This window comes from Prosopis cineraria, unplaced genomic scaffold (genome assembly GCF_029017545.1).
Source record: "Prosopis cineraria cultivar Desert tree isolate PC_DT_omini unplaced genomic scaffold, ASM2901754v1 PC9, whole genome shotgun sequence".
NCBI classification, from domain to species: domain Eukaryota; kingdom Viridiplantae; phylum Streptophyta; class Magnoliopsida; order Fabales; family Fabaceae; genus Prosopis; species Prosopis cineraria.
This window is the reverse complement of record NW_026555340.1, coordinates 5046028-5065273: the sequence shown is the minus strand read 5'-3', so window position 1 is coordinate 5065273 and position 19246 is coordinate 5046028. Positions and strand designations below refer to the sequence as shown.

The 19246-nt window shown below is 26.1% G+C and overlaps 1 protein-coding gene across 2 annotated transcripts; it reads right to left on the bottom strand.

The window, feature by feature from the left end:
• Positions 1-1296: 1296 nt before the first annotated feature.
• LOC129321091 (uncharacterized) lies at positions 1297-18755 on the bottom strand. 2 transcript variants are annotated; one of them, XM_054966826.1, is made up of 13 exons: positions 18669-18755; positions 16054-16292; positions 15756-15832; positions 14670-14829; positions 13829-13853; positions 13595-13684; positions 11453-11624; positions 9467-9540; positions 5879-5948; positions 5533-5604; positions 3832-3965; positions 3251-3324; positions 1297-1580 (listed from the first exon to the last, which is right to left on the bottom strand). In XM_054966826.1, exons 2-13 carry the CDS (start codon positions 16289-16291, stop codon positions 1489-1491), a joined length of 1278 nt encoding a protein of 425 aa, XP_054822801.1. In that variant the 5' UTR covers position 16292; positions 18669-18755; the 3' UTR covers positions 1297-1488. The 2 variants fall into 2 exon arrangements, with proteins under 2 accessions (XP_054822801.1, XP_054822802.1); XM_054966827.1 differs by lacking the exon at positions 16054-16292 and having other exon boundaries at positions 18669-18749.
• Positions 18756-19246: the final 491 nt, after the last annotated feature.

Here is a 19246-nt window from a genome sequence, read left to right as displayed (position 1 = left end):
GTTATGTTAATTTTAAATTTAATTTCATGTGATTGATTAAATTTAATAACTAACATGATATGAGAGAATATCATATCAATTTTATAATTTGAATTTATAAAATAAATTTAAATTAGATATAACATCATGAATTAAATTTATGAGGTAAATTTAATTAAATTTTTATTGGTCCATTAAAAGAAGACATAAAACCCTAATCTATATATATGATATAGGAGGGGGCGCACTCAAGAGAGAGAAAAGTTTTGATGGCCAAATACTTTGAGAGCCATGAAATACCCTGAAGAAAAGTAAACCGACATTCAAAGATGAATAGACGTTGGGAGTATTAGCACACTATTTTAGTTAGAGAGTTGTTTGTATGGATACTGATAGAGGGAGCAAATCTATATTGTCAGCTCATGAGATTCGAACTTTTGAAGAGAATGCATGTGAGAATTCAAAATTAAAAAGGTAACTTTTTTATTCACCTTGATTTAAATGAGTTCGTTCGGTCTACATCAGGATAGAGATTTAAAATTTTAATTTTTGCTACGCCTCCCTATCCAACACTATTTGAGGTATATCTCATAAATTCTACCTAATAGCCTTAATGTTCTTTCTAAGCATAGATAACAAAGCAGTTTCCTCATTAGCAGCAAGAGAGTTGAAAATAATTACAGGTGATTTCTCACCCTTAAGAAAGAAAGCATGTTTTAAATTACATGACAAAGGATTTAAATCAAGAGTGGGTGACCCAATAGTAGAGAGAATGAGCTCTTTAAGCTTCAAGTCCTTATACCTCATTACTTGGGCTTTCTTTTCTTCACTTTCTCGCAATTGGACGAAGTCAATGCCACTTACACTTGCTGGAATTTCCTCAATAATGCATGAACTTCTCTTTGCTTAGTTCACAAGGCACCTCTCAGCTATCTCCTTTCTTTGGCACAAATCTTCATTTTGTTAAGTAGTTTGTAAGGCCTCTAATCATTTTTCTAAAAAACTACCCTCCTTGAACTAGGGAATCATTGGAACATCAAGGCAAACTTAGAACACTTTCTATCACTAGAACACTCAAACATGCGTGCATCCTATTCAGGACAAGCACGTAACAGAGGTCAATGAAGAACAAGGCTTCTAGACACTAAAACAAATGAGTATTGGTTCCAACACAAGCCTAAAATAGACTCGCTAAGTTTTATGATGAATTATTGAAGGCTGAAACTCGCGTGTGTCTTATCCAAGACAAGCATGCATGTATTAAACTATGAACACCAAAGGCTATGATATGAGAAGAAAGGAACTTGGTCTAAAAAGTGGTGTTATTTAATTATTTTACACTATATATATATATATATATAAAAGGTTGGTCATAGCTAGTAACCCAGCAAGGTCTTTTTCATAACACTAATGGCTACACAATTGCGCCATAGCTTTAAAATGGGGGAAAATAAAGTTTCTTATACATAATAAAATAAAATATGCTATTATTTTACCCAAAAAAAAAACTCAAGCTAGAGAAGAGTCAGTTGTCTCTTGTACAGGTTCATTGTTGCCGGTCACCTTGTTTTGTCGCACCACAGGAGAGATCAGCATCCACACTACAACAAGCAAATACAAACAAATTCATACACTAATGAAACAAATTAAATTGTTCTTGTAATTTATAGGACTAAAATGAAGGGAAAAATTTAAAATATATATTAATTTATTTATGTGATTTTCTTCTTTATAATTAGGCTATATGAATCATGTGTATTTCAGGGAAAAAATTATTTTTAAATTATGATCCGTGTATTGTAGAATCTCCATCTAGAAAATCTCAAAACTTGACAAAATGAAACTTCATATTTTTCTCTCTCTCTCTATATATATATATAGATGACAATGCTTTATTGTACTTTTTAAAGAAGGTATATGTTTTTAATATCTATAATTTATCTTTATTTTTAATTTTTCCTAATTTAGTTTTTTGATTTGAAAATTTTTATTGAATCTTTATAATTGATTAAATATTTTTCATGTAATAACTAGCTATATATAATCTTCATATTGGATATTAAGTATATGATTTATTTTAATAAACAAAACAAGTGTCTGAAAAATAAAGTGACATTGGTTTTAAACTTTATTTAAACTTTGAAACCATAATTAAATTTTGTGTGCAACCATAAGGATTACATGAAAATTTGAGTGAATAAAAAGGCAGAAGTAATATATAAATTGAAAATTAGACGAATAGTTAAAGTTTTAAGTGAATGCAGAAGTAATAAAGATTAAGCAAAAGATCCTCCAATTCTACTTATTTGGAATAGGATTCTCTCCTATTGATTTCCCTCCTGGGCATGTAAAATTTTATACTATAGTGCATCTATTAAATGAAACAGTCCGGGAAAATTTAAAAAAAAAATCATGAGTGGATTTTAATGTACTTGGGGAAAGCAAGGGAGAGGAGGAGAGAAATTGCTCCCCATTTTTCAAAGGAGAATGACAGTCCAAAACATTGAATTAATGGTAACTAAGTTATCAATAAAATTTTCTAAATGGTTAAAGATTACTTTTTCCCTAAATTTGAAAAGTGTTGGACTCTATGTATTGAAAGAGTGAAGCAATATTTCCTTAAATAATTTTTTTCAAAAGTAAAATTGTCTTTATGTTATAGACCCATCATCTTTTATATTATCCATTGATATGGAATAATTGTGAAGCTTATATACAGCGACATCAATATATTCTAACCTATTTTTTGTGGTTTAATTTAGCTACTAAAATTTGATCCATTTAACTATTGTCACTTCCACTTTTAACTCCTTTGACCATCATCAAATGGTCAAAATGAATCAAAATGTCTTACTATCAATGTGCGTGGCCCCCACAACAATTCAATATTAGCACATAACGAAAAGGATGATGTATCTCTTATGAAAGGATGATTTTACTCTTAAAAAAATTACTTAGGAGGGATATTGCTCTACCCCTTCAATATAGGGTAGCTAATACTCCTAAAAAAAAAAGTTTACAGGGGAGAAATGATCTTTAACCCATTTTTTAAAAGATGGGTTATAAATATTAATTCAAACAGTATTATAAATAGGAATCACAATTACTTTTAAAATTTAAATGTCTTATTTGCAACTAATATTTTTACATTTACAATTATCTGGATCAATATTTTAAATTTATTTTTAAAAAATTATTTTAAACTTAATTGTGATTAGTTTAATATTTTAGAACTTAATTGCAATTTGTACTTTATTCAATATGGACTTACAGTAAAAAGAGGCTGCAAACCACTCGTTGATAACTTTGACCCAAGTGCTAACCCACCCTACGTCAATGCTCCACCTGTACTTGCCAACAACCAGAAGTATTTTACAAGTTTTTACAGGGATAATGATAGCTAAATTCTAAAATATTGAATTAATACATTTAGGTCTCAAAATATTCAATTAATAATAATTAAGTTTCTGTTAAAAAATTTTGAAAAATAAATTATAAATATTGATTTACATAGTTAATTATAAATTGGAATTTCAGTAAAATTTGTTGAAAAATATCCTTTGTTTTAACCAAAAAAAAATTGAAATCGATTGCACAGTTAAAATTTATTAAAAATATGTTACATAAAAACAAAATTAATAATATTAAATGTTTTAAAATGGTACTGGTCATTAAATTACAGGAGATACTAATTTATTTCATTGGCTTGGAGAGGATATACTAGTTTAGAATTTACTAATTTAACCATAATTAAACTAATATATTTTTATATAAAAATAAAAAAATTAATTATTATTTATTTTTGATTGATTTTGAAAAATAGCAGTAGAGGAATGGATGAAAAATGTTTACTTGGCGGGTGAATTATTGAGATCCCAACTGATGAATAACATGGCGAAATGCATTGCTCCTAATGAGAAAACCAGGTGAAAAAATCCATACATATATGGAACATCATCTTCCTCTTCCACTTCATCTTTTCCAAACTGCAAACCAAACAAATAAAAAATTGGCGCATAATTAAATTCACGTCGCTTTTATTTCTAGAAAAAATTTGGCTTTTCTTCCTAGAAATATTAACATTAACTCCGCTCTCAATTATTAATGAGAATTATCAAATTTTTTAATCTTAAAGTACTTTTGGGAGTTTATGATTAAAAGAAAAGAAACAATCATTAATGAAATGATATAAAATAGAGTGGAATAGAATAGATTAAAACTTTTTCTTCCAATATTACTAAGGAGATCATGTAAATAAAACAGTGCAGAATGGAAAAAGTGTTAATATTAATTGATATAATATATATAAAAAGAAATGATGCACATATAAAAAAGAAACAATTAGGGTGGAACTAACCTTGAAACTTTTGCGGCCAATTTTTTCATATATATATATATATATATATGTACATGTATATATTGTTGATTTAATTTTATTATATTTTTTATAATTAATTTCGTAAAAATAATTTATAACTTTTTAAACATCATTAAATGATAATTATGAATAACAGTATTTCAAAATACAAAACATCACCATATATCTAATATATTATTTTTGAGAAAAATTTTATACAGAATATGTGTGTGTGACAGTGAGTGTTTATATTTTCAATTAATTTTCATATGTTATTATAAATTGATGATAAAAAAAAGGAGAGATTTTCAAATTTTATAACATGATAGACCAATATACAAACATTAAAAATATATGTTTAACATAGCTAAACTAGTTGACGGATTCTTATATGGATACAATGCACCATGTTATTCATATTATATCCAATAAAATTACATCAATTCAATTCAATAAAATTTTGTGTCATTATTAATGACTTCATTTTTTAAATAAAGTGCATATTTAATTTTTTGTCTTTTATTTTTCTATCATCATCGGTAATATAATCAATTTATATTCACAATCATCTAACATCACACATTTTTACTGGATAGAGTATATAGATGACGTTATGCATTGTTTCTATGCAAAAATTTCTCATACTAATCCTATTAATGTAATAATATTAATTTTCAATTCAATAAATTTGGAACTAGGTGTATGGTGAGGGGGCATTCCTCTTCCCATACATTTAACCTATGCTTGGATACTAGAAGGGGAATTAGAGCCTCGAAAGGAAATGTTGGTCCAATAATATCAGTTTAAAATTACTTTTGTTTTATTGTTCTAAAAATTGGTACTTCATAAAACATGTTTTGAAAATAAAAAATAATGAAAATAGGTGTTTTTGCTTTCTTTCTTATTTTCTAAAATAATAATCTCAGAATATCTAAAAGATATTTCTTTTTTCTATTTTTCAAAACAATATTTAGTTTTTTCTCCAAAATAATTTTTAAAAATACATTACTAAATTTATTTTTTTGTTCTAAAGAATAGAAAATTATTCTCAAAACAAGTTGTCAAACAAGCCAATCACTTTCATTTTCTCCCCTATATTGAATTCTACATCTTGAAGTATTTAAAAAAAATCTTTTTTTTTTCAAATACGTATCAATTATTTGATTTTTGAACCATTAATGGATAGAGCAGTGCACCTGGAAGCATTTGTAATCAATTCCTGTGGAAAACGTGGCAAACACAATGGCAAAGATGGCAATCAGAAAGGCCTACAAAAATTAAATGTGTATTAATATTTAATATCAATAATCCAATATAGAATACCAAATTTATAACAAATTACATTATTTACAAAATCTTTACAAGTATGAATATAACATAGAATTGTATCAAAAAATTATCAGCACACATGAAAATTTTGAGTTGTAGCCGAATGAAAGGAAGAAAACTCAATGTGTGGCCAAACAAAAAAGCAAGAAAAATATAATCAATATAAAGAATTAATTTTTTAAAAAGTTTATAAGAGTGAAGGGTAAGACGTACAATTATTGTTATCCAATCACGATTTTCCTTCTCTGAGTTGACCGGGCTGCATCTTATAATAATGGGTTCACTGGAAAGCCATAAATAATAACAAGAATCAATATCAATATATTAATAATCAATAAACAAGTTAAGTCATGGCATTTATACTATGAGTTAACAAGTAAATAAAACCTGAGTTATTACTCAAAAATCACCCTGAACCCTGAATTCTTAAAATACGTAAAATAAACTTTAAATTTTTAAATTCATAGTAAAATAAACCCTAACTGTTAAATTTTTAACACTATTATTGTTCACACAAGTATTGTTTAGGGTTTATTTTCTTACAAATTTAACCTTAATTGTTACAGTACCCTCGTGGACAGTAGCGATGTTAAAAAAGTTAATAGTTAGGGTTTATTTTACTATGAATTTAAAAGTTTAGAGTTTATTTTTCATATTTTAAGAGTTCAGGGTCTAGGATGATTTTCGAGTAAGAGTTCAGGGTCCTATTTACTCATTAACCCTTATACTATAATTCATAAACAATACTCCTTCCTTCAATCACTACAAAAAAAAAATGACTTTCAGCGATGATTTTCAGTGGCAATTCTAAAAAGTCACCATTGAAAATGAATAACATGCAGTGACAATAAAAGTCACCACTAAAAGTTTGACCTTCAACAGCAACATGCAAAATCACTGTTAAAAGTGTTGCCATAAAATGTCACGCTTTCAACATTGCTACCAAAAGTTTAAATTTCTATCGCTGCTAAAAGTTCACATTCAATGGCTACTTTTTAGAGTCGCCACAGGAAGTGTAATTTTCAATATTACTATTAAAAGTTTGACTTTCGTAATAATTAATAATAACTAGATATTATCATCATAATTTTTTTATTTTTTAATCCAATATTTAACATTTTAATACATTAATTTTGTTGTATTATTATAATTTTATTATGAATATATAAAATAATGTAATGAGTTTTTATTTAATATATTTCATGTAATTTTGTTGTATTATTTTTAATCCAATAAAAACCTGTTGTTTGATATTTTAATTCGGAATGCATATGATATGATAATGAGTCTCTATTTTTAAATATTTTATGATTAAATTGATGTTTTAAATAATAACGCTACTTGTTTATAATAATTAAACATGTAATAGTTAAATTTAGTTATTCATATAATGATATTTTATCTAATCTAATTTTTTAATTCAAATTCTTCATTTAATATCGATAACTTTGAAGCTTGATATTGGTTTAAATGTTTCAATTTGATAGCTAATGATAGGAAAGAGAAAGCTAAAAAGAAGAGAAAAGAGATATTTTAAAATTATACTTTTAATTTTTACAATATATGAAATATATCTATGTATATGATGCTATATGATTTTTTTTTTGTTTGATGCTATCTTGCAACGTAAATATAAAAAATTAGATAATATATATAATTTTGTTATAAAATTATAGTTTAAAAATGAAAACTAATAAAAAAAAAGTAAAATGTAATGGAAAAACAAGTCAATTACATTACTTAAGATTTATTGTTAAATAAAAGTAAAGATAAAATTTTAATTAAAACTAGCCAAAAGAATAAATATAAATGATCTGATGTATAATCATCTATATTTTTATTATTTATTATTAGATATTTTTATATTAAAATTATAAACTTGAATATTAAAATAAATAATACAATAACCTCAAGAAGTAAAAAAATTAAAAAGAAATACTATAAATGATATTGTATCAATTATATTTATAGTTTACATCAGAAAAAATAAATAATATAATTTTTAATTTAAATAAATTAAAAGAATTAAATTGAAGTATTTAATGATAGTAATAATATTTTATAATATTTAATTTTTACAATATATGTGTTTTTGTTTAGTTTAATAATATATATTTAATTATGTAATAATAAACTATAGGCTCATTTCAGTTTAGTGGCAAAAAAGGAGGCGATTAGTTCGAACATTGGAGAAAGTAATTTGTAAAATGAAAATATAAATGTGTGACACATGGCAGTGACATGAGTGGCACAAGGAAGATGACATGCCCTCACTTGAAGGGTGACATGTGGCAAATGAAGTGACACCAAGAGGGAATGGGAGGGTGACACGGCACCATGTGGCTTGGTTGACTAGCATCACTTTTCAATGGCAACAAAAAAGTGGTTGGTGATTGGTAGTTTCCATAATGACAAATGTCACTATTGATGCTTAACATTCAGTGGCAACTAAATAGTTGCCAGTACTAATGTGTGGTTTTTGTAGCAACATTTGTCGTCATTGATTCTAAACTTTCAGTGATGACTATATTTTTGCTATAATAAATTTACCTTCTTGCCGCTAATTGAATATTTTTAATAGTGACTTTTATTGTTGCCGTACATAGACAACAATAAGAGTTCTCACAACAATATTGTGGCAACTTTTTGTCACCACTAAAAGTTTTTTTTTGTAGTGAATATTATGAGGCTTTTTTTTAAATATCATTTTCAAAATATAAAACACTTTTAAAAGTGCAATTCATAATTTTTTTTTTTCAAAAATACTCTTAATTAAGGAATATGATTAATAATGTTTTCTATTTGAGACACCCTATTTAATGATAAGGGTAAAGTGTCTTTGCACAACATTTAAAAGTGTCTTTTAAATATTTAATGATAAGGGTAAAGTGTCTTTACACAATATTTTACATTTAGTCTTTTAACTTTACATAATATTTTATTTTAATCCCTTAATTTTGTAAAGTATTTTTTTAGTCTTTTAATCCTAGCATTATTAGTTTCATCCTAACATATTTTTACAATAAAGTTTTAACTATTGATAAAACATTCTCAAATGTTGACATATTAAGTTTAATTTTTTTAAAATAATAATGATTGATACAAAAAAAAATACATGAAACTAACAATATTGGGATTAAAGTACTAAAAAGATACTTTACAAAATTAAAGGACTAAATTAAAATGTTATATAAAGTTAGAGGGCTATAAGTATACTTTAGCCTAATGGTAATGAACATAAAAAGAATATATAATTTAAAAAAAAATTAACTACCTTATTGAAGGTGTTACTGACTAAAAGTGATTTATAATACTAAATGAAGGGAGTATGATTTATTTCTTGAATTAAATGTAAATATAAAATACTAGACTCATTTCTAATGATATAAAATAAAATAGCATAGGGATAACAAAAGAAATTATCATATTATAGCAATCATTCACATGCGCTTGCGCGCATATTGTAAATTTTGTAAACAATAATGATGCTCTATTTAGTTATATTTATAAATCAATTCTAACTTGTTTAATTGAAATTAAGAAAATTTTAAATTTTATCAACTTTATCAAAAAATTCAACAAGTATCTAACTATACTGTATTAAATATACATATTTTAAAAATAAATAATCTACCATTTAATAACCTTCCTAACATTTTGAGGCAAAGGTGTAAATATGGATACAATAATAATTAAGGTGCCCTAAAGATATGACCAAAATGAATATCCATCTATCCTATAAATAGGATTAAAGGATTAAATCATAAAAATTTTGAATGCAATAAGTAAAAAAAATCTGACCTTTTTATAGCAGTCCAACAGAGAAAAACAATGTAAGAAGCTATAATTCCTGAGGATAAAAGACCTTTGTCAACCTGCAAATTATTAATTTATTAATTATATTTATAACTCAATTATGAGCCCATATTTGCTTCAGCTTATTTTATGAAAAAATACTTATTTTTTTAAAAAATATATTTTGTGAGTTTTTTATTATATTTTTTAAAATTTTGAAAATAATTAGAATTAAAAAAAATATTTCTAGTCATTTTAAGAAGTTGCGATGAGTAAGTAGCTTTTGAAAATAATCTAATACGATAAATGAGGGAGAATATTTAAAAAAACAGGATATATGTTAAATAATAATTTATTTTTATAAAAAAATAAAGAAGATATTATAAAATTTAAAAATAACTAACTAATGATCATTTTTTAATATCATAACTAAACATAACATAATGTTTGTTTTTTATATAATTTTTACAGAAATTTCTCAAATATTTAAAAATTATTTTTTAAATCTTAAACAAACGGGTCTCATATTACTGTTATGAGGAAATACAATACAGGAATTTTGGTTTTTTATTTCAGCATTTTTACTATGCAAAGCCTGTATATTTAGCAAGTAATAATACGATTTTTCAGTTTTATATCTTTGGTCATATTTATAAGATTCCTTACCAAAGGTTTAATTACATGGCCCTTGATATAAAATTTTACAAACTATTTATCAATTTTTTTCCCAATCCTTAAATAATTATTAGAATAACTATACACGTGTGAGGCTAAAATTGATCTTGGAATACCATAACACTTTTTAATAAAGTAAAAAATATCAAGTAATTTTAATTGTTATTCTTAATTCGTATGATTTGATTATACAAATGCATTGAACTCAAATTTTGCCCTCAAACTATACTCTTAGGCATGCCAGCCAATATCTTAAACTCAACTTTCGCATATTATTCTCGTACGTTAAATGTTTATAACAGGTCCCTTTTATCCATTGCCATTACTGAGTTAAGTTTAACTGTTAAATATTTTTTGTTAACTAAAAATATACACTAGGCAGCACAGTGTGCTCAGATTGTCCACCTCATGCAAACAGGTAATTTTTTTTAAAAAAAATCCTCAATCTTAGAAAAAGAACCCCACTGGCGTTTTGTACCCTGGCCACCAGGAAAAGGATTTCGATCCATTCTCTACAGAGCTGGGCGATTGTGGCGGTTTTGAAGTCTCTTGGCTCCAGAGACCGATAGAGAAACAACTCTATAGGGGAGTCAACATACAAAATTATATAATAGTTGGGGCCAAATTTGGTTTTAACATTTTTTTACAGGTAAAAATAAAACAATTTCTTAAAAAAATTTGTTGCGGGGGTGCTTGCCCTTGCCCCCTGTGAATCCGTCACTGTTTGGCTCATGTCTAATTTTTCAAGGATGATGCCCAGAGGAATTAAAAGATGGTTGATAATGGTGATGTCCGTGGTGGGCGATCCTCCACCGAGAAAGGGGTGGGGGGATTTTTTTTTTTTTGAAAAAAAATCTGCAGTCTTTTCAAGTTTAAAGGAAATAATGTATACTTGATAAAAATGGACTTTAATTAACTCTGTAAAACTCTATATTCACAACTTTAAATATTTCAGGTTTCATTTATAATAAAGTTTAGGGAAAATCATATTCAAGAATAAGTCAAGAAAATTATTCACAGAAAGGATTAAGAACAAGTCCCATTTGAGGGGAAAAAATTATGTTCCTATTTTAACAACAATCTGTTTCATATTGATCTTTGTCCATAAATAATTTTTTGAGGAGTCCTTGAATGTAATTCTTCCTAAAGTTTATAAGTGTCAAAGTCAAAGTACTATATATGTTATCGGAAAAAGGGATTTAATTTGGATATATTAACTAGTTAACAAAGTCATGAAGAGCATTTTTTAAGCTTCATGCAAGACAAGGCGCCTAATTAATGGCTCGTGATCAAGAAGGAAAAGGGAAAAGAAGGTACCTTAGAATGTAAAGACACAGCGATGATGACAGCAAGCAGAATAGCAGTCCAAGTGATGAAAAAGATGTTGAGGAAACATGAAGATCTTGAGGCATATGACGTGTACATCCACACAACTCCACAAAAGGAAGCGCCATGAAATATCGTTGAGATAAAAAGTCCAAGGGAACAGCTGTTAATTACAATAGCGTACAAAGATTTAGGGCCTGTTTGATACAGTTTTCTGTTTTATGTTCTCAAACAATTTTGTTTAATAGTTTTGAAAAAACAATTTGGAAACAATAAATGAAAAAAAGTCTATTTAAATTATTATTTAAAAAATATATCTAAATTGGTAAAATAAATGGTGAAAGAATAATTTATTTTGTTAACATGATTGTTATTTATGAAAGTATAATATTTTTTGCCTTTTCTCTAGTTTTGCAAAACAAAAATAACAAAATATCTAAATGATATTTTTTTAATTCTTCAAAATATTTTTTTACTTTCTTTTAATAATAGATAACAGAAAATACATTTTCAAATAGGTTTTTTCATTTTTTTATTTTTCAAAATAAAAAACCATTCTAAAAACAGGTAATCAAATAGGCCCTCTGATTTTCACATTTAAGAGTTTTTAGTTTTAATATTTGACATTATGCCTTTTTCACTCTATGATATTCAATACAAGGTTATCTCTCTTTGCATGATTTTTTATTTTTTTAATGTAAGATTTAAACTCTCAATTTTACTAATGAGATATTGAGTCCATCCCATTCAATCTACTTATATCAGTCAACAATGCATGCTGACGCCTTTTTTTATGCAAAAAAATTTAGATGAGTTGGATATTAAAAACTTATTAAAATTAAGACATAATACTTCAAGGCTAAAAATAAAAATTTAGGTGAGTTAGGTTTTAAAATTTATCGATACACATGCTTCCAAACTCAAGGTATGCTTACAATTATGTACTTAATTACAAATTTTATTAATAAAATTTTCACATCAACAGCAAGATATTTGAACTTATGCTCTCATGAATTATAGACAAAATTCCTGCTAACCGAACTAACTTTTATTGGCTATATACTACACTTTAATTCATTAATGAGCTGAATAATGAATCACTATATTGCAAGGGATTGGGAGATGGGTTTCTTTTTTAATATAAGAAAAATAGAACGAAAGGCAACAGTTATGAATCCTATGGATAAATTAAACAAATCATATTTGGAGAAATACTTCGTTTTTGGAGTTTTTTCATATAAAGTTAAATATTATTAAACAAATAGTAAAACGATTAGTAACAAAAGGTCCAAATAGAATAGTAGAACTATCAATTCAAGCCCGTTATACTTAAAAAAAAAATTAAAGACCAAAAAGAGTTTAAACAAAACTTGGTCCAAACCAAAGAAATGGAATTTGTATTGTAGTTGGAGTTAACTTTGCTTGAATTTGTATTATTGTTGGCAATAATAGGGAAATTAATAATAAAATTTTTTTAAATTATATAAATGACAATCTGATATTTTAACATGTTATAATTCTATTGAAGTTCTTAAGGACTTTTGTGTTAATAAATTTTTAAATGAAAAGATTATTTTACCTTTATTGAAAATAATAAGTCTCAATTATAATTTATGTTTTGTAAATTGAAAGAATTAAATAAGAAATCACTTGTCAATTGTAATTTTTGATGATAAACTTCTTAAAATAACAAGCTACAATCACAATTTTTATTTAAGAAATAATAATTTTTCTTCTATGAATCACAAGATTTGAACAAGAAATTACAACATGCCAACTATAATTTTATTATTAGAAAATAAGTTCTCAAAATAACAAGTCCTAATCACAATTTTTATTTAAAAAATAATAATTTTTATTCAAAAAATTACAATAATTGAACAAGAAATTACAACTTGTCAGTAAGGGTAAAATAATCTTTTTAATTTCAAATTTATTGACATAAAAGCCTTTAGGAATTTTAGTGAAATTACGGCATTTCAAGGGACCATATTATAATATATATAATTCAAGAAGATTTTATTGTCATTTTCCTGCAATAATATTGGATACCACATAGTTATATATATATATATATATATAGGTGAATAATTATATGTATAAGACCACTAAACAGTGACATTACAGATGTACCTCTTTTTCCTTTCATCTTCTGGAGTCCATAACTTGTTCCACCATATGATGAAATGGATAACACTAACAAGTTGTAAGAGAAGAAAAATTCTGTATCAATAAAAGAAAAAATACACATTAATAATGATGAAAACCTCAATAAAAACAAGAATCTTATTATTTTGGTAAATTTCATTATCTTTAAATACTCTTAAGATATTAACAATTATTTTAAGTGAAGGACTCGAAGCTCACCCTGCACCGATACGAGCAATTTCACCTGCAAGATAATTACAATATCTTATTTAAGCAATATTTAAGAAAAGACAGAGAAATATTTTTGAGCTGGACTTTTTATGCATTGAGGTTTAAAAGAGTATCTGTTCATCTAATTCTAATATGACTATTTTAATTTGCTAAGTTACATTTGTTTCCTTATAATTTCATTCAAATCTTAATTTAATCCCTAAGATAATGACGCGTGTTAACATAAGATAACAGTATTCAAATCAATTTTTTTTTCTTTGGTTAGACTCAAGCCCCGAATTTCATGCAATTTTTTTTTTCTCGATTTGTACAGAATTTTATTTTAAATAACAATTAAATTGTGAAAATAAAAAGTAGTTAGTATATCATATTTTGACTGAAAAGATAGATTAGCTCATTTAAAGGGGAAATGGGATGGATAGGCAAAAAAATAAAAATAAAAACAAGTTAGCCCATTTAAAAGGAAAATGAAATATTGCAAAAATAAAAATTAATAAATTAAATTTTTTTAAATAAAATTTAAATAAAAGTAATAGTAACATAAGAATAATGTAAAAATTATACGCATTTAATATACCATAATTTAATTATTCAACACATTTTTCTTTTCATCAAATGCAGCAGGAAAAAACATAGAAAGGTCAAAGAAAAAGGAAAGAAAATGGGGGAACCAAAAGAAAGGCCCAACAATCCTAGGCAGGCCCAGCTCAGCCAAACTTGATGTTGGGTCACTAGGCCTAATGAATAAATTATTGAAAATATACAAAATATTTAAAATTAAATAAATAAAAATTGAATAATAAAACCTGGATAAATGATAGAAACATACCATATATTCGAACAATTTGGGAAGGGAGAAAGAATGGGAGAGTAATTGATAGAAGTAATAAAAAAGATTTGAATCCCCAACATCCACAATGCCATGAATTCCGACCTTCTTGTAATTTTCTTGTTTCCAGTGTACTCACAAACATTACTGAGAAAAATATCTGTATCCTTTGTCAAGGACGTTCCTTCCCAACACATACACACACACAGTATATCCAAATTAAATTTAACCTTAAATAACACACATATATTTTCATGGTTGCAAGGCAGTTAATAGTAGCTGTTTATAAAAGAAACCGGTTAAATTAATCATATTTTTCAATAATTAAATGTAGTGTGTTTTAAAAATAATTAAAAATAAAATGAAAATAATTTTAAGATGTTTCTGTTTTTTATTTTTGAAAATAAAGATAGAATAATTTTAAAAATAATTAAATTCAAATATTACTTATCCTAATGAGTTTTTTTAATTTTTTTCTTTTTAAAATACAAAAATAATTTTTTAAAAACAGAAACCAAACGGTCCCTAAAATTCTTCTTCAATTGAACTCTAGTTATGTAAAATTTTAGTAGGAAAGGGATTTTTACAATATATATATATATATATATATATATTGAGATACAAAGGCAAGCTTTGAGCTTGTTTTACAATATATTTTAGTTTTATTTTAACGTAAAATGGTGCTTGAAATAATCAGATCATCAGCATCGTTCAAACAATGTGAAAATGGAATTTTTCCAATAATCATTTCATAATTTTTTTAAGAAATATACATTTATGTTTCTTAAATATTAGAAAGTTTACCTGCACACTAACAATACACTTTTAAATATACATATTTTGAAAATTTTAAAATTTGAATGAAGAGTATCTTGGCCTAGAATATAAAATTAGACTAAAGAGTAATGCGTCTTTTTTGTTTTAGGAAAATGCAACATATTTAAAACTATAATGTCTATGTAATTTATTTATTTTTTAAATAAAATCTTAGCAGAGAAAAACAATTTTTTATAAAAAAAAATTGTGTAATTTGCTAAAGCATTTAATGAGTCACGACAAGAAGATGATGTGTAGGCAGAAAGATACATAACATCCTAAACTCACGCGAAGAACTCCAAAGGTATGAAAACAATCTTGTCCTCCAACCCCACATGCTTTCAGATCTGGGGAAAATATATAAAAAAAAATAGAATAAATGTACGAAAAGTTAAAAATTAATCACTTTTGAGGATAGAATAACGTGACATTTTTAAGGAGAGAATGACAATAGAGTTAAAAATAAAAAAAGAGTTAAAGGGTAAAAATATTCTAACAGTTTTTTCCGCAAGAATACCATTATCCTTAAATGAATAAAAGTGCAAAAGTTAAAAGAAGGATGACTTACATTGAAGCGAATTAGATAAAAGGGATTGGGCATAGTCACGAATAAACCAAGCAAGAAGATTGGCGACGAAGAATATGAGGCCAAAATAATAGCGAGCTCGTAGTGATTTCTTTCTCTCTCGTACTAATGAGTAATAATTATCATTCAAAGAGGAAAACACTTGTTCCTCTATATTATTATTACTCTGTGTTCCACTTTCTCCAATATCGTCTGTTCCTCCTCTTGATGACCCACTCATTCTACAATATTCCAAAATATCAATACAACACAACAGGCCAAAAAAAAAAATTGGATTGAATTTTTGGAGATTGACAATCGAAGACCGTATAATTACAAAATTAATGAATTTTAATTTTCCTAATGTGATTTTTTCGCTCTATTTAGTATCTCATTGTTACTATTAATCATCATTCATGTTGTTTTGCACATTTTTTGTAGGAAATAAGTGTTTAGCATTAAGAATGAATATATAACTGTTTTGGTTTAAAAGGAAAAAATAAAAATGAAAAAAAAATAGGTTGTGCACTACAATACGTACCATTCCTGTATTTTGACTCAGTGCAACTTCAATTTTTATAGCTAGGGCTTGTTTGGTTTTGTTCTTTTTTGTTTTTAAAAACTATTATGCAAACCAATTCTTAAAAATTGTTTTTCAAAAATAAAATAAAATCTGTGTGATTGTGTTAATTTACAAATAAATTTATAATTAAAACATTAGTCAATAGTTTTCTATGCAAGTGATTAATAATAGTAGTTTATGATAATAGTTGGTCATAGTTGAAGGTAGTTTACAATAATCAAATTTAGTTTGTTTTAAAAATAGAAAAAAAATGAAAACAGCTTTAATATATTTTCATTTTTTTAAATGAAAAAAGTTTTGAAAACATTCACCCTTACTGGGGAAATTTTTTTAAAAACAAAAAATAACTTTTAAAATATAAATGAAATAAGCTCTTAATCTCTAATTTTTACTTGATTAAAACTCAATCCATTAATGTTAAGTCAGTATAACTTAAGTTCTTATAATTTTAGTTATTTAACATGTTAGAGATTGCGTAGTATTTCTCAATCTAGTCCCTTACAAATAAATAAATTATCTAACTTGAATGCCTTAAAAACTTTACCTATGAGCATGAAAACAAACATACACACACAAATAATGGGGTTCACTTTTTATCTATAAAATATATACGTCTCAGCATTATACATCTATACCGTTCCTCACATTAAGTAAAGTATGATCTAAAGTTAGATCATCAGCTAAGTCCTTCGTATATTTGCCTTCTTCAAAATATGGTCCCTCGCCCATAGATATTTCTCAATTAAGTCAATCATATATATATATATATATATATAAGAATCACTATCACTATTCAATCACATTTGTCTTATAACAAATCATTAACAAATTGAGTTAACAATAATTGCACTTGTTAATTTCATTTTAAAGATTAAATTAAAAAGTAAGAAAAATACAACTATTGGTTCCTATATTTTTAACATGTTTTGATAGAGGTCTTGCAGTCCCCCCCCCCAAAAATATTTCAAGCCCCACTGGTTTATAAGACAAAATACTAACAATGTTATATATATATATATATATATATTGACTTGTGACTAACATCATAAATATATATGTGCTAAGTAAAATTATGATTAAGCAGATTAATAACGTTGTCCACCATGTTCTGTTTTCCTGTTTGGGATTTCAATCTATTGAAGTATAATAATTCCACCTCAGCACAAATATTAATAATGTTTGTCACAGGTAAGCATATATTTAACATCGTTAGTGTCACCTTATCGTTTTTCTAGACATATTGAAAAAATAAAGGGACTCATGTTGCACACTATGGTAAACGACAAGGACTTGAAACAACAAAAATATTACATAGGCCTATACTAAAACACGTTAAAACTATATAGACCAATAGTAATGTTTTTCTAAAAAGTATTTATGTGTGAGGGATCAGATTGAGAAAGTGACGGACCAAAAATAAAAATTATTATCAACTCACATGCAAACATTGTGTTCCAATGCTTTAATTTGAATACACACACATACTGGATGAAATGAAATGAAAAAAGAGAGAAACTAATTTTATAGATAAAAATGACACTTGTTTTCATAAATAACAAATAATAAAAACATTAAAAAATATATTAAAAATTTCATTTTTGATCAATTTGCTTCCTTACGCCAATCTAAAAATGTTAGAGTGATCGATAGTAGTTTATGCTGAGTAAAAGGGATCTGATTATATTTAAGGACGGTTAGGAATTTAAAACTTTGTGAATTGAAAAAAATGACATTGTTAGAGTTATTCTTATTCAGCCACAAAATATTTGAATCTCACTTGATTGATTATACCAAAATGATTTCATGACAATAAAACCATAAGTAAAATGCAAACTAACATTAGAAAACAAGCCAAAAAAAAAACCAAGCATGAAAATGCAAACTAACATTCCACCATTAATGGAGGCCTCAGAGATAACGAATCTCAGACCAGATACGAAATATAAGCAAGAAATTATATACATAATGAAGCATTTAGAAAACAAAGCAATTTGTAATGTGAGTTCAGCGAAGGAACTGAAAAGTAATCACTGACCTGAATTAATTGTGATGCTGAATTATGAGAGACACTTCGAAGCAAAGCTTGATTCTGATTTAAGAGAGAAGACGACCACGCTCCAACAGACTGCAGAGATGAAGGAGAACAAGAATAGTAGTTGTATATATAGAACAGTCTCATACTTTTTTACACATTAATTATTTTAATTTAATTTTGTATTTTGTGCATTCACTTTTTGACTTCTTGTTCTATATGATTGTTGTAAAATGTACGTTTATATATATATATATATATATTGCGTGTGTATGTGAATGAATTGTTTAAGTTGTATATTATATATACAGCTCATTAACATCCTGAAGTTTCCTTGTTTTCTTGTGAACGTTAATGTATCATAATTCAACCACGCTAATATACAAAACAACCTACCAACAAGTATGGTAAACAAATCGTATTGCCTTTTTTGACTTGGGAAAAAAGAATAAAAGATAGCAATTCCAGAAGATTATACAATATTTAATCATTTAAGATATATGGCAAAATGTACCATAATTCACGTGTAATTTCCGTTCATTAGTAGAACATACTTTTAATTTTGGCCCAAAAAAAAACAG